Here is a 15,649-nt window from a genome sequence, read left to right as displayed (position 1 = left end):
TCCATATAATTTGATATTTTGTTATTAGTTTTTTTTAACGATTGAAAACTTTATTGCGCAGAAATATCGGGTGTATCAAAAGTCGTATCCATCAAAATTTCTAAAATTAGAATAATTCTAAATTGAATATTAATGGCAAAATATTTCAATGGATAACATCCCTATACTGTTGCAAGATATACATCACTTAAAATTTCAGTTACAGATTGTGCTATTAGCTTTAAAAGTCGTTTGTTTTGTGCAAGATGGAGATGAGATTTTATCAAACAGAACGAATATTTATTCTTCAGCATTACATTGAAATACATGCAATCTTTCACATACTTTGGCGGTGACTGCAATATTGTATTCCTGACTTCATCGATTTTTTTCTGAATTCAGGAGAGATGGGCGGCCACTTCATTTCTTATGGTGAATGCTCTTCTCACAATTTTGTAAGGTTCAGGAAAATTTTGGCAGGAAATCTTTGACAACTTTGACGCTTTGACACAAACACTTCGACAACTTTTCCGCCTGAATGCATTGCAAAGTAATGCTCAAACATAAAAATTCGTTCCGAAAACTCATCTCCATCTTGCACAAAGCAAAGGAATTTCTAAAGTTTTTGAAAAGTTTATATTTGGGTCTTTTAGGTGATTCTGTATTTACTATGGTTTGCTTAGAAAATGAACAGAACAAAAAAATAAAGTTTCTATATAGCAAACTCGGAAAAAGTACGAATATTTGTTTGCAAATAACATTTTATCACATTTTAGTGTCATTACTGTAATGAATGTCTGAGAGGTAAAATTACAGACGAATTAACCTAAGCAGCATGATACACAGCTGATTAATATTGTTATACAGACATAAGTTGCATAGAAATCAATTTTAAGAAAAGTAGGTCTTTTCAGATTAGTTTCAAATTCTGCAAAGAACATGAAGAATTGCATGTGCTCAAACGGTCAAGCTATACATAATTATCATATAGTTTTAGTCTTACGGGAAACCGGATTACCTCGGATGTTCCTTAACGTGTTTTATAAATGAAATAATGCATTTTTGGCTAATATTCTGTAGCATTCTTACGAGTGTAATCAATTACAATACTAAATTTTGATAAGGGCCATAAAGAAGTTGCCATGAAATCCAAAATTTCGTTATATAAAAAATGCAAACTTACATACAGACGTAAATCATAGTTATACAAATAAAGTACGAAACATAATAAATGAGCCTGATATTCTCTTAAAAACAGTAATGTGAAAGATAGCTTGTATGAGCAACAAGGCATCACTAATTGTGTTCTAGAAATTATTTACTTATTTTACTTCAGTAACCCCTAAATGGACTATATTAATATTTAGGGGGTTACATATTTTACTTCAGTTTACATATTTTATCTTTCAATTTAAATAGCATTATTTCTGGACACATATTTTACTATAATTTTTTTTAATTCTATGGAACTGAATAACGGACAAATGTACATTGGTTTCCATAATAATCTATACCTGCACAAAAATACATATTTCTCAAGAACTGTTCAAATACTGAATGAATTATGGAAACCATAGCATCATAACACATGCATAAAACGAAAACATTTAATATGCATGCTTAAGATATATTATAAAATGAAGAAATATTTAGATAATATATAACAACAGAATTTTAGAAATGTGATTATTTGCAAACAAATTCATTAGTAGCAAATACATTCTCTCATGTCTCTCCCACACAAATATCACAAAGCGAATTCCTGCTCCCAGATAAGGTAGTAAATTAAGAGTTTTGGAAAGTAAGTTTCACTGTTACACCAAACGGTCTTCAAGGAAACGAAATCAACTAACAGAATAATTTTAACTTGTTTTATGTAGTAGCCTGAATTCAATAAAGATAAAATTTCCTATGCCACAACTGTTCTGTTTTCACGCGATTTGAAAGAAAGGTTTCTAAAATTTATTTTTCTGTTAGATGACAAGATCCAGGCGTCGAGAAAATTATTTGCACAAAGTTTTGGAACAAAATAGCTTTGAAAAAATATAGAGTAACGTTGTCCCACTCGTTAAAGTTAGAGAATTACTTACTTTATTTGGGTCTTAGAAACTTTTCCAGGAATATTTTAGGTTTTAGGAGCAAAGAGGCTTTAGGAGGTAAAGGAGAAAATCGCAAAAATGCCAGTAACTTCAAAAATCATGTGATTTTTGTGACGTCATGGGTTTGCATGCTCACATAATCTCTGATATCAAATTAGTCTCCTAGGATTCTGTATGTTATCGGTATGCTTAATGGTTTATGTTGCGTATATTACGTTTAACGAATTTCTTAACATCAGATAGCTAATTTTCCATTGTTTAATTCTTCTTATCTTCTTTTAATTGATTCTAAGTTAATTTAGTTTTATATTTCGCGATTATTTTATTCATATTCGTGGTTAGATGTTTTCTCACATTTGGATTAATAACATTGCTGTACTCATTCTTTTGAGTTGGTGTTTTATTTTTTTATTCATTGTTTCTTTTTACATTTTAACTGTTAATACGTTTTGATTAATATTCCGTTCTGATTGTTCAGTTTCATCAGATTCTAATTACTGATAAAAAGCTAACTCTTTTTAGGGTTGAATTTCGTTGGGCTGATTTGAAAATCGTGTGTTGCTTGCATTTTTCAAGTTATTAAATTGTTTAGTTCTTAGCAATATAATAATTCTTTGCGGACGAAAACATCATGAACGAAACAACGCAAGAGGAAAATCGTATAATACATTGTCATCGAAAATAAAGCGATTAAATGTATCGCAGTTTATAAATATCATAGCAGAAAATGTCTCCGTAAAAAATAAAGTGCCTACAAATCATCATATGACGACAAGATCGCAAACATGTGTTTTTAAGAATATAAAAGTTGTAAATGTGTATTTACATAATGATTTGTGAGCGCAGCAAAAAAGCGAGGAACATTCTTCGTATTTCATAGTTTTGGATTAATTAATAATTTGTTTCTGAAAAAGCAAGGATGAAACCAAAAATGAGTACAAAATTATCCGACGTATAGCAGTAAACAGAATTTAAAATGTTTTTACTTAACAAATAAATATCCTTATTAATTAATTTCTTTTTTAAAGTTGCACTGCCAGTTTTTTTATGAAACTTTTAGTCTAAAAATTAATAACGGAAAAATGAGTAACTAAATAAGGTTACCTATATTACTAATAAATGGAAACAAATAAGATGTAGTTCTTACTGAAAGAATATCTTTTTAACAAAGTGAAAGAAAATAATTTTAAAATTTGATAATTCATTAAATATTTATAACGCAGGTAATTTTAGGCACTTACTCATCTTCTCTTCACAAATGTTTTAGACTATATTTTTCATAAAAATTTTCCAATCCAACTTACATAAGCGTGCAATATTTCCTCTCGATATCTCTGTGCCGGTACAGATGTTTTGTCGAACATTTGTCAGGAATGGCAAGCGCAGGCTAATTTTTCATTATTCTCTCTTTACCATCACCATTTGCATCGTCTACCTAATACTGGTGGTACTATTACATATTCTTAATTGCCTCCAGATGTAAAAGCATCTGGAATCGTTGATAAACTTTGAATCTATAATAGTATAATATATCTATAATAGTTATTGACTTTAATTTTCTATATCAATATCACACTTCAAAATGTTTTACTTTGGTTTTCAAAAATTAAGTACATGTAACTCAATTAGATGTACATTTGACATACAGCATAGTATTACATATTGATTGATTTCATACTTGAGGATACATTAGTCAGCTGTATTATCTATTCACTAACACAATGAAAAAATATTTAAATATCTATTTAATCCTCAGTGTGCTTATTTCTGACTTTTTATGTACAAAGAAAATATTTTGAATGCAAATAAAACAAGTTTTATATAGATGTGATCTCCTCTCACTTAAGAAGTACAATTCGAATCTGTGTTTCATTCCTTCTTTCGCATAAGAAGGGTGCAGCAGCTTCCATTCATGCAGAATTTCAGATTGCAAATGTAATGATAAATTGTAAATAGAGGAAGCTGGCAATCAAAGACATCTCTTACAAGATTATTTTAAGTACTTTTGATAAGACCGAAGTCCAGAGAATAAGCAGACATTTGCATTATGAGTTAATGTATGCATTTCACCAACATTGCTTTGTGGAGACGAACGATATCGTCTATCAGACAAGAAATTCATCCATTTCTTATGATTTATTTTAGAAATTTGTATTTTTAAATAATTAAAAAAATTTTCAAAACACCTTTTTGAATTATAACCTATAAAACTTTTACCATCATCTTAAAGTAGATGTATTTCTAAGCATACCTGCAAAAAATTAGAGCTTTTGATTCAAAAGTTCAAATATATACGTGAATTTACATATTGACGAGTTTTGAAATTTGGCCTATTTGTTTAAAGCGATAACAAGATCAAACGTGCTTGGCAGTTAAGCGATCAGCTTGCTAAGGCAGTTTGTTAAAACTATTTGAAAGTAAGAATGATATGACTTCTTTTCCACTCATGCACAATGCAAATAAATAGGAACGATGTGACTTCTTTTCCGCTCATGCACTATGCAAATAAATAGGAACGATGTGACATTTTTTACGCTACTGCACAATCGAAGGGAAAGGAAAATAGGTTGCCATATATTAAGAAGTTCGCCAGGCAAATTATCCTTGCGAAAACTGAAAAAAAATACGCCAAAATAATTTTTTTAATTTCTCTGAAAATTTCGCACCAAATTTTACAAAATTTAACATTTAGTTATAATTTGAGTCGTAGAATCGAAATATGGAAAAAACTGGGCATGTCATTTCATAAAAAATATGATTTTGTGTCAAAATACCTATGTTAGAATGACGCTATATATAAATCTAATATATATCCTAAGTCGCGCTTATTTCGAGACATAAAAATGCAATTTGAATTTCGTCAATCGGCCCAGTAGAACGGGTGATATAGGCCCAGTAGAACGGGTGATATAGGCCCAGTAGAACGGGTCTTTTTTCGTTTTTTCCCCCGCAATGTACTTGATCCTAATACTTTTATGCAGTACAGTAATTACCTTATGTGAAGATCTGTGCTATATTTCAAAGAGAAAAGTTGAGGTTGGAAATGGTTTTCTACTTCATGATAACTTTTTTACCTCAGCACTTGTATCACAAAATTTTGCATCATAAAAATCAAAGGATAAAAAGACATTTTTACGTATAAAATAATTAATTTTGATGAGTAAATTTTTTGTCAATGTCAGAATTCAAGTTTTTAACCAACTGTTAAATTGCTTGAAATTAGCTTCCTAGCTTAACGGATAGAGTTGTAGAAAAGCAAATTTTAGATTGCCTTTCGGATTGCTCCCCATCGGCTGCCGGATCACGATAATTTATGACCATGAAGGCTATAACTGAAATCCTAAATTATACCAAAGATTAATTCTAGATTAATTCCGTATTATTCTGGAATTCCGGAATTTAAATCGTTACCAACTGAATATGACACCAGAAGCATTTTTGTGAGTCAGAAATATGCAGTATAGATCGCTTTTATGACATATTTTTATTTGCGATTATAAAGGTAAATAATTCAATGCAAATGTGAAGAATATTTAGTTCTTTCGCATTCAATATAAATTAAACGGGATTAAAGAGACAAGAATCTGTGGCTAGTCACACCTGGAAAAACACTACTAAAAATCTTATGCTTAAATAATTTTTTCAAATTATAAACCTTCAAACATTTTCATACTTTTACTGTATTAATTTTCCATATAATATTTAATGAAGAAGCGCCTGTTCCATATACTACTTAATGAAGAAGCGCTTCTATCTCTAAACTTTTTATTTACGTAATGTTCGTTTAATTTAATATCTAAATTATGCTGAACGTCCGTCAGATTACTTACTTATTTGCATCTAGATGATTTTTTTTGTGTATTTCAGAAAAAGTACAAGTATAACATATAAATAATAATCATGAACGTGCATTGATTGGCTACTAATAGATTTTCACAATATGTTTGGAAGCAGTGTAAAATTCAATTTAATAGCTTCACATTATATGCCTTTGATTTTCTGCCTGTGTAGATGCTAAAACCAGCAAATCTATACCTAAAAATTAAATAAAAATGTAATAAATAATGTAGTTGCATCAAAGGTGCCCTCTTAGTTATACGTAAATACTTAAGATATAAAGTGAATAATAGACAAAAGTACTAAGTGCGAATGAACACCGTGTGTGTGTTTGTGATTATGGCAAAGCCTCGAGGGCTATCTGCCTAAGAGGAGGGATGCCTTCGTGGAGGACTTTCTAAGGGAAACTGGCTCGTATACACGTTACACATGGGGAAAACCACGAAAACACCCATGCAGCCAGCCCGTTCGCGGGATTCGAACCTCGGACCGAACTAGCAGTGTTCAGCGACTTTACCGCTCGGCCGCTGGTGGGCGAATGAACACCGTGATATGTATTTATATACGTAGAAGACCCAAAAGAAAGGCGATAAAAATGTTCGTTAAATAATTTATTTAAGTGTATATTTATAACAATCTATTTTTTTTTTCTTAAAGCCGTATGTGTTAGTTATATGTACATAAATATGTATACTTATATATATATATATTGCAAAATAAATTAAAATGAATAATACGCTTAAAATTTATCCCATATTCAGTGTGGACTAAACCGATATGCTAAAACCAAAAAGCAAAAGCACAGTAGCAAACTGCAAGAAAAGGGGAAAAATCATACTAAAACCAAAACTGAAATAAGAAATCTACCTATTTTGGCGCATTTCGTTATCAGAAGCTTTGTGATACGAGGGAAGCAAGTAACTGTTTATCTGCTAGTAAAGGCAGAAATCTACAATTCAAAAAAACAGTCAAAGTAATATATATTTTTAAAAGGCGACTCCCGACAGATCAAAGTAAGAAGTGTAAAAAATTGCAAAATTATAGCATCAAAAACATAAATAAATTTAAAAAAGCGTAAACATGTTATTTTGATAGACCGAGCCCAGAAAACAAAACATGCGAGCATAAGCAATTCCGTACAAGATAAATTAAGAAGGTATGCTAAATTTTGAAATAATACTGGCCGGGTTAAAGATATTTTTTAATAATTATAGCATCAAAATCACAAACAAGCAAAAAAGCTTAAAATTATCACAATGGTAATTTTTAATTTAAGCGGACAAACTCCAAAAATATGTAAAATAGAAGAATCCAACATATGAAAAAATAATCAATGAAAAACTGATCTAAGTTCATTCTGGTTTTTGGTTTTGCACATGGTTTATTCCAAAACGAATATGGCATGAGTTTTGAACGTACCGTTTATTTTAATTTATTTTACATTATTAATACCTGTTATTGCTGCTTTCAACTCGGACTTGAATTAGGTTTTGATCTGCTTTTACTTTGCATTTATTCTGATATATGTATATATATAAGCAGCGATATGTGTGGTATGAAAAATAAACTTACATAAATGATACTCGTATGTTTCATACGTATTCATTTAATGTTATATGTATAACTAACTAAGTATATATATATATTTAAACCATACATAGGTATAGCTAAGCACATGTAAATGGAAATGTGTGTACATGTAGAAAGCGAGATCATTTTACGTATAACTTTGTCTGTACGTTTTCATTAAAGAAGATCATTTTTTCTCCATAATGGGAGCGATTTTTAGCTCTTCTATCTTTTCCTCCATTACCTTGAAATCTGTATAGTTATTAGACAATGCCATTACCTTGGATTAGACCCTTCATTTTCAAACGTAATCTGCGACACCTCATTCAGTATTAAGTCACGTGCATTGAGGGAAAGTGAACTGCACCCCAAAGCCTAAGGTTGGGCAATCTCTATGTACATCAATCATAAAACTTAAATTAGTTCTGATGGTGTTAACTGAAGCGCACATCTTTCCACAGGGCAGCTGAAAAGAATGACTTTATGACGAACACTTCGAAGTTATTGGACAGTTTGCTCTCCTCTGAAAATTATGACAGACAGATTAGACCAGGATTTGGAGGTATGTGTTATATTTGATTCTTATTAACCGAAACGAGTTTCGAGTAATATGCCTAAATGGTTTCAGAATTTACCAAGGAGTAAAAAACTACAAAATTAAATTTTGACGAATTAAGTAGAGTCAAACCTTTCTACTCTGTGTTATTACACTACGCTTAAAATTTTGTTCCATATCTAGAGAAATGATTTAGAATTTCAAATTTTTAACGGTTAAATAAATTATAGAAAATTCAAAGCAATTACTTTTTACTGTCCTAAGTCAACTGATCTTGCGATTGAGTTAAGAGTTTAATTAAATTGAAAAGTATTTCTGCATAGTGCATTGAGTTAATATCGATAATAATTGCAAGAAACTAACATTTAATGGACGACTAAATTGTAGGCGAAGAACTTTAGTCTTATTTAAAGTACTACAGTATAATAATTTAGCAGTATTCGGATGGACGTGCTAGTTTTAAAAAACGAATGTTTTGATTTACTTTTATAAAATGGTATATAAGATTACATCTAATTTACGTTAAAGAAGAATTTCAGAGTCATTTGGTCTAAGTACTATGTATAAAAATGTGCGTTAGGTTGCAAAAACTGTAACTACATTTTAATTACCGATAATAAAATGTTTCGAACTAATTTGTTGAATAGAATGTTTTATAAGTTTGATTCAAATTAATTTTAAAATTTAATTCTGAAATGCAGCTTAGGTTATCTACATTTTTTAAATCTTTACTACAGATTTAAACGCTCTCTGGAAATCTGCTTAAGTGAAATTGAAATATACCTCATATTAAAGAATATATAGTTACTAGTCCAAAGGGGCTTTATACCTGAGGGACTCTTGTTTCGTTTCGCGATTTTGCTGTCGAATTTTGCTTTGATTTGTCGAATCACTCTGAATGTCCGTTTCACTTTTCAAACTGTTGCCACCAAATATTATCTCCCTGTATTATATTTGAAGAAATTAAATAATGAAGAATCTGCATAAATCTATGTATGTTTCTCGGATTGTGATAAAACAACGGTGCCTAGAGCCATCAAATTTTGAATGACGTAATCCTACTGGGAATATGGGCATCTGGAAACTCAAATTTGAAATTTGTTTTATTATCGATTTCATATGTTGTACAAATTTAATGAATTTTTGATTAACAAATTCAAGGATTTCAAAGCGACCAATAGCAACGTTGTAGAGAAAAAAAATTATCTCTAACGCGTGAGATTGTATATCGGAAATTCTAAAGATATGCTCAATTAAAAATTATTTTGTGATATTGGTCTTGAACTGAATTTTATGGTTTAAGTGCGAAGATCATGATATTTAATAAATAAAGGTAACACACAAAATGTTAAAAAAAAACACCCCTTTGGACGTAATTTAAAATTTGAAATCTTTCAGATTTTCGTTTTTATTTTTTAAAATTAAAACATTTAAATTTATTTAAAAATTTAGTAAATAGCTCCAAGAAAAAATTTATTTGTTTTTTTTATTTCTGAGTGTTAGAATTATTTCGAACGCTGCTCAAGCTAATTACGTAAATTTGTAAATACCAGAAGGGAGGCAGTTTACCCATTGATTAAAGATAGCAATATTTTAAGGGTGTCAAAATATTTTTTCATTTCCTGTGATCATAAATGATGATTAATGAAGCATTTAGAAAGGAATTATTTAGAAGTAATCTAATAAATGCTACATTGAATCCCATAAAGTACTGAATTTCAAATGTTTTACAATCATTGGTACTATATCACTAAGCTGTACTTTGAGCAAGTAACACGTATCAACAAAGTATCACGTATTAGCAAGTAAAGAAAATACTTCATTCATAGATGGAATTGGTGATCATCATGCGTGCGTGTGCAATCCAGGAAATCTAAAATTACCGCGTTGTTTCCTGCTTAATGTTTGATTCTGTTTAGGTACTGATTTGCATTCATTTTGAAATTTATTTCCACTCCAGGTCATTTTTCATATCCATCTTCATCTTTATTGAGCGCAATTTAAAAATTAGAATTTCTCTTTTACCTTTTCTTTTAAAGCATTTAAATTCAAAATAAATATCTTCAAGCAGATATTATTTAAAATAATGCTATGATTTTCATACTAAAAGAAATTCATTACACATTTTTACTTGCTCAAAGTACAGCTTAGTGTCTTCGACGTCCTGATAAATTTAATATGCGGCCTGTGAGATATGCGAAATGTTTCTAGTTTAATAAAATTTAATCTTCGATTGAAAATAATGATTTTAATTTTATTCGTTATTATGATCCGGCTTTGCGATTACTTGTATAGATTTTTCCAGTTTTACTAAAATATAGTGGTTTTCATAAATTAAATGAGAGTGACAAATCTTCAGTAAATTAGCCTTCTATAAAAGGACTTGTACGTCATACTGGATTCTGTTGCTAATTGTTAAAAGTAAAATCAAAACACCTTACGCGCAACTCTGTCACATTGCTCATAGAGGAGTCCAGGCTGCATATTTGTTTTACTTGTCTTACTACTCACTGAAGCACCTCCTATAATTTTATTGACTGTTAAATAAAATGAGAGTCGGCTTTAGAAAAGCTTTTATAACGCTTTCCTAATGGGCATTAATGCCATTAGTGGCATTTCCAAGGATTAAAATATAAGCTTATGGTTAAATTTAGACAACCATGATTGTCATATCTTTATTTTTGTAAAAATGCATTTTTGTTTTGGAAGAGAAGAAAGTTTAGGTCGCTTTTGTACTCTAATTTCTTTGAGTATTCTCACTAATTCAGCTCTAGGACTAATTCTGTTAAAGAATAGTCACGGTCGCTACTGCCAATTCCTTTTAATGTGCAATTCACATGGTGCTTAGCTTTGAAAGTGTTGAAAAATAATTTTTGTTTATAAGGTATTTCTCCCGTCTTCTTAGCGTGCCTTCGTGGTGGGGTAGTCTGCACGCTGGGCGCGTATCCAGAGCTTCCGCGGTTAGATTCCCGACGAAGCCGATGCTAATTTTTCATTTTTCCTGCTTTCAAAACATATCTAATGTCTCTATAATACAAATTGCTTCTAATTAATCGATTCTTCTAATTTTAATGGGAATAACACCCATCTTATCCTTACCTGGTTTTCTTATTAACTTTTTAATATAAACACTGTTTGCGACTCTTTGTACTAGGTGTGGATAACAATTAATTACGCAAATGAAATCATCTATGCATTATGTCTTCCAAGTTTAATTCAGGAATTCTGAAGTAGTGCTGTTGAAAATTTAAATTTAGGTAGCTTCGTGCAATCGAAACAATCTTTCCGTTCTTAGCATTGTCTCATGCTTTAGTAATATAATGAACAAATACACTGATAAAAAACTAAATAGCTTATTTCTCTTCGTTTTATCAAAAGCAATTATTTCGGATATTTTATGCTCATAAATTGTTCTGTAATTTCGCATCTTATCCTGATATAAGGTTTTCCTTGTGTACTCTTTCTAAGTCATGTTACATTCTTTACCTTATATTCTTACGGTATTTATCGTCCAAGCAGCGTGACAAGTGTTGCTACTCTAGCTTTACAATTGCCATCAATGTGGCCTAACAAACTGCTGATTCTCAGAGATTGTGGCATGCAATGTGGTAAAATCTTTATAATTCAAATTAAAAATGTGTATGACAAAATTAATATAAGTATTTAAAAGCTATATAGGTACTTTTTACAATATTTATATCTTTGGTTTCAGTAATATCTCTAACTGATATAAATTAAAACGCATCTTATTTTTAACTATATTTTAGTCCTTAGTTGTAGCACTTTATTTAAATTCTTTGCTTTTTTACTTTTAACCAATGTGCTTCAATCTACTCTTAATATTAATAAACATATGAAACTATTGCTAACTTAAAGTTGATTAAATTTTTAAGTGATTTTTTTCCAATGCACATGCAAGAATAACAGAATAAACTTCAAAACTTTAAAGAATCAAACCAACCTCAGACAGTAATAAATAAAGAGTAAAAAAAAATACATTTCTGTAAGTATTTACCGGTATCAGTTCGATGTTTATATTTTTAGCTGATTCTAGAATAATGAGTTAATAAGAATTCTTTTCATCTTACTCATTAGGCTTTTTACCTTAATTTCTTGTCATAACTTCTCCGTACATAGGTTACAGGGAAGTAAATATAAAATAAAAGCCAAAAAATTAAACATAGTATTGAAATTATATTTATGGAAAGCAAAATATATATTTATACATATAGGGTCTTTCAGTGGTGTTTCAGTTGCGGAAGTTATTTTAATGTGATAGTTGTGGAAATTGCAATCCAACTAAGCATGAAAATTTTATAATGCTTCATATTACTCATGAAAGTTGCCTTTTTATTCATGTGGTTACTATTTCACTTCAAACTGTTTACTGTCAAGAGTTTCTTATAAAAGCATTCTTTAATTCTGCATTTTGTTTACTTTCTTTTAGTTGAACTGACACAGCAGGTACCAAATTTTCGCTGCTTTTGTAAAATGTGCAGTTATCGGAAAATTCATAAAACAAGAATTTATTTTAGAACAAGTAATTTAATATAAACCATAAAGTCATATACTGAATATAAAGCATAAAATACGTCACTTAACGTAAAATATGATATAAACCATTTAAAATATTTGATTAAAAGCGGTTTCAAATTAGCTTTGTTTTGCCCAACAAACTACTTTATTTCTTCGAGTAGTGCATCTGGTGAGATCTGTCATTTCGCACATATTTATTTCTGAAGAAAAGTATTGAATATTGTCTGTAAAACAGATTTGCCCTTTGTATTATAAAATTCAGGTTTTTCACACTGCAGCATGAAGCCAAGGTAAATCTAAACTAGTAGGTGTTTTCAACAGCAGAAGAAGACTTATTCATTAAAACATAAATTTGCTCGCCTTCAAATGTACGGCATTTATCAAATGTACGGCATTATTTATTTATGTAATTTGTATGAATGTTTCACTCATAAACTTTTACATTTTGTACATACTAAAATTACCTTCTCAATGCTATTTACAAGTTAATTTTATTACTACAATATCGTTTCCATGATATCTTTATATGCCTTTCATATGTTATGTATTTCGAAATTAATTATTTCCTGCATATTTTACTGATACGTTTACAGATTTACTTGATTTAACACATCATGCATAGATTTAAGGAATAGATTCAAGTAATGTTGTAAACAACTCATTCTCTGATTTGTAACCAATTATATATTTTTTTAATTTTAAAATGTAATTTAGAAAAAATATGTTGAGCAAAACAAATTAAACATGTAGATATATAAACTTCTTGAAACGAATCAAGGAAGGCAGAAAAATTTATTTCGTCAAATTTTAAACTATTTCACTAAGATAGTCAACACAGTCACATTCAACGCAGCTGTCATAGGATGCATAGCTGTCAGTTTTGTGAGTAATTTAATAAGAAAATTTCATTTTTTAGTTTAATCACAACATTTTGGGAAACCTAATGATTTTATAGTTTTAAATGAAATTAAAATAAAACAAATTTGTTTTACTTTCCCATTACCATTATTTTATATTTTCAGGAGAGCCGACTACTGTTCTGACAGATATAGAGATAAGAAGTTTCGGTTCAATATCGGAAACAGACATGGTATTACTTTTGCTTTTCCTTGGAATATACAACTTACTTAACTTTAATACTGTTATTAACTTTACATTTTAAAATGGTGCATGTATGAATCAACTAAAGTTTCACCCAGTGTTTAAAAAACCAAAATTACATTTATTTAAATTAATTCATGTTATGCCTAAGAATTCCAAAGAAAACAGCGACATCTTTGATTGACTGTCCTGCTTCAATGCGTCCGATAGCCCGCGAATTCCCACTTCTTTCAGCCATAGAAACATGAATATCACGAAAAGGTGTCTTATGACACTTAAAATTCATCATATCAGCGCTTAAATAAAATTCCTCAAACTCTTCAGACTGCTGACGTCTTTAACGACTGCCTAATTAGCATATGTTCGGACAGTCAGTCAATCCTGATTGGTTGTAACATACGATATTTGGGTACTCCGATCTGCATTTGAAGCGATTTTCAGTCACTCAAATGCAACTAAGCTTTCGAAAGCTGCGAATTTGTGCTGTGTGTTTAACTTTTGGAAGCCAGTGTATATATCAACTTCATCTACAAAATCTAAATAACTATTTGAATTTCTTGCATTCCTGCTTATACTTATCTTCAGATGACAAGAGTTTGCCCAGCTGTCAAACATTTCAACATTTTGATGCATTGACTGAAAACTAGATTATCGCTTCAAGTCCAAAGTGTGTCCTAAGCACAATCAAAATTTTCGGCAATAAAATAGAATGATTAGTGCTACTTAAATTTTAAATGGAAAATGGATATAAGTGAAAGAGAAAATTATTAAGAAGCCATAAAATATATGCATTATTGGGTATTTTACAGGAGACCTAAGAGAAAGGAGAGAACTAAAAGAATAAATCACAGTCACTCTTGTACCTGAATTTACGTTTGAACACGACGCGAAAACACGTGATAAGGGTTACTATTCATATTCTGCTATTTCCAACCTGTTAGTGGCAGAATGGATAAAACTGCCAGTTCTAAAAAAAAGGTGCTACTGACATTTTTACTGTTTTTTCTGTTTGTAATGTGAATGCAAGGCGTTCCCTTAGAAAATCTTCCAAGAAGGCACTCATTCCGTTAAGCAGAATCTTTGAATTCTATGCCGTGATGAGCCAAACTAAACTGAACTTGAAAGAACTGTAAATCACAGACGCTCTTGTACATGAATTTACTTTTGAATACACTTGAACATCTATCATAAATATATTTAGTTTATTATGCCATATAGTGTCATTTTAGGCCTACCTGTGCTTGAATGGATAAAACCACCAGTTATATAAAACCAGCTTTACGAACACTTTTGCTGTTTTTTCTATTTGTAATGTGAATGCAAGGCGATTTCCTTATAACATCTTCCAAGAAGGGCACACCTTCTCTTATTCAGAATCTTTCCGTTCTATACCGTAATTAATTAAACTAAACTAACCTAAGTTTTTCCATTTTTCTCTTTCATTTGTGTCAAATTTAGTAGTGTATTTTGTAGACACTGCAGTTGCTGTTTCGTTATGACCTAGATGTGTTAAATAGGTGAAATATCTGGTGAACTCGCTGCTTACCATCGATCACGTATTCCTTCCAGCATGCCTTCGTGGTGTAACGGTTAGCATACTCAGCGCGTATTCGAGAGGTACAAGTTCGAGTCCCGGCGACGGCATTGCTGATTTTTCATGTCTCTTGCATCAAAATAACCTAATTTCTTCACAGTCCTTTAATTTCTTAATCAGACGGTCTGGATATGTGTAAGTGTGCTCTATCGTCCTCGTGAAAATGTCGTGATACGAAACCACTGAATATTAATATCTAAAACGTAGGTTAGACAAATGTCTAGAGACTATCTCTCAGATTTAACAAAGAGTAATTACGATACATCTTTAGTATCCCTTCAGACCTTGATGTGCGATGATGTGATTGTGCAATACTATATAAATACTGAGGTACTTTCGCTTCACTAGGATGACACCTATACTTTTATGAAAGGCAGG

At 30.5% G+C, this 15,649-nt stretch overlaps 1 protein-coding gene across 1 annotated transcript in view; it reads left to right on the top strand.

The window, feature by feature from the left end:
• LOC118186882 (gamma-aminobutyric acid receptor subunit alpha-6-like) overlaps positions 1–15,649 on the top strand; it is an 81,116-nt gene that overhangs the window by 22,697 nt on the left and 42,770 nt on the right. Inside the window, exons 2-3 of the mRNA XM_085807289.1 lie at positions 7,946–8,046; positions 13,599–13,666. Of these exons, the coding sequence (XP_085663415.1) occupies positions 7,946–8,046; positions 13,599–13,666 (169 nt within the window). The remainder of the gene's footprint in view (positions 1–7,945; positions 8,047–13,598; positions 13,667–15,649) is intronic.

Source organism: Stegodyphus dumicola, chromosome X1 (assembly GCF_044657685.1).
Source record: "Stegodyphus dumicola isolate Sdum_Otavi_A_Nest chromosome X1, ASM4465768v1".
NCBI classification, from domain to species: domain Eukaryota; kingdom Metazoa; phylum Arthropoda; class Arachnida; order Araneae; family Eresidae; genus Stegodyphus; species Stegodyphus dumicola.
Note: the sequence above shows the minus strand (reverse complement) of the source record. Positions and strands in the feature narration are given on the sequence as shown.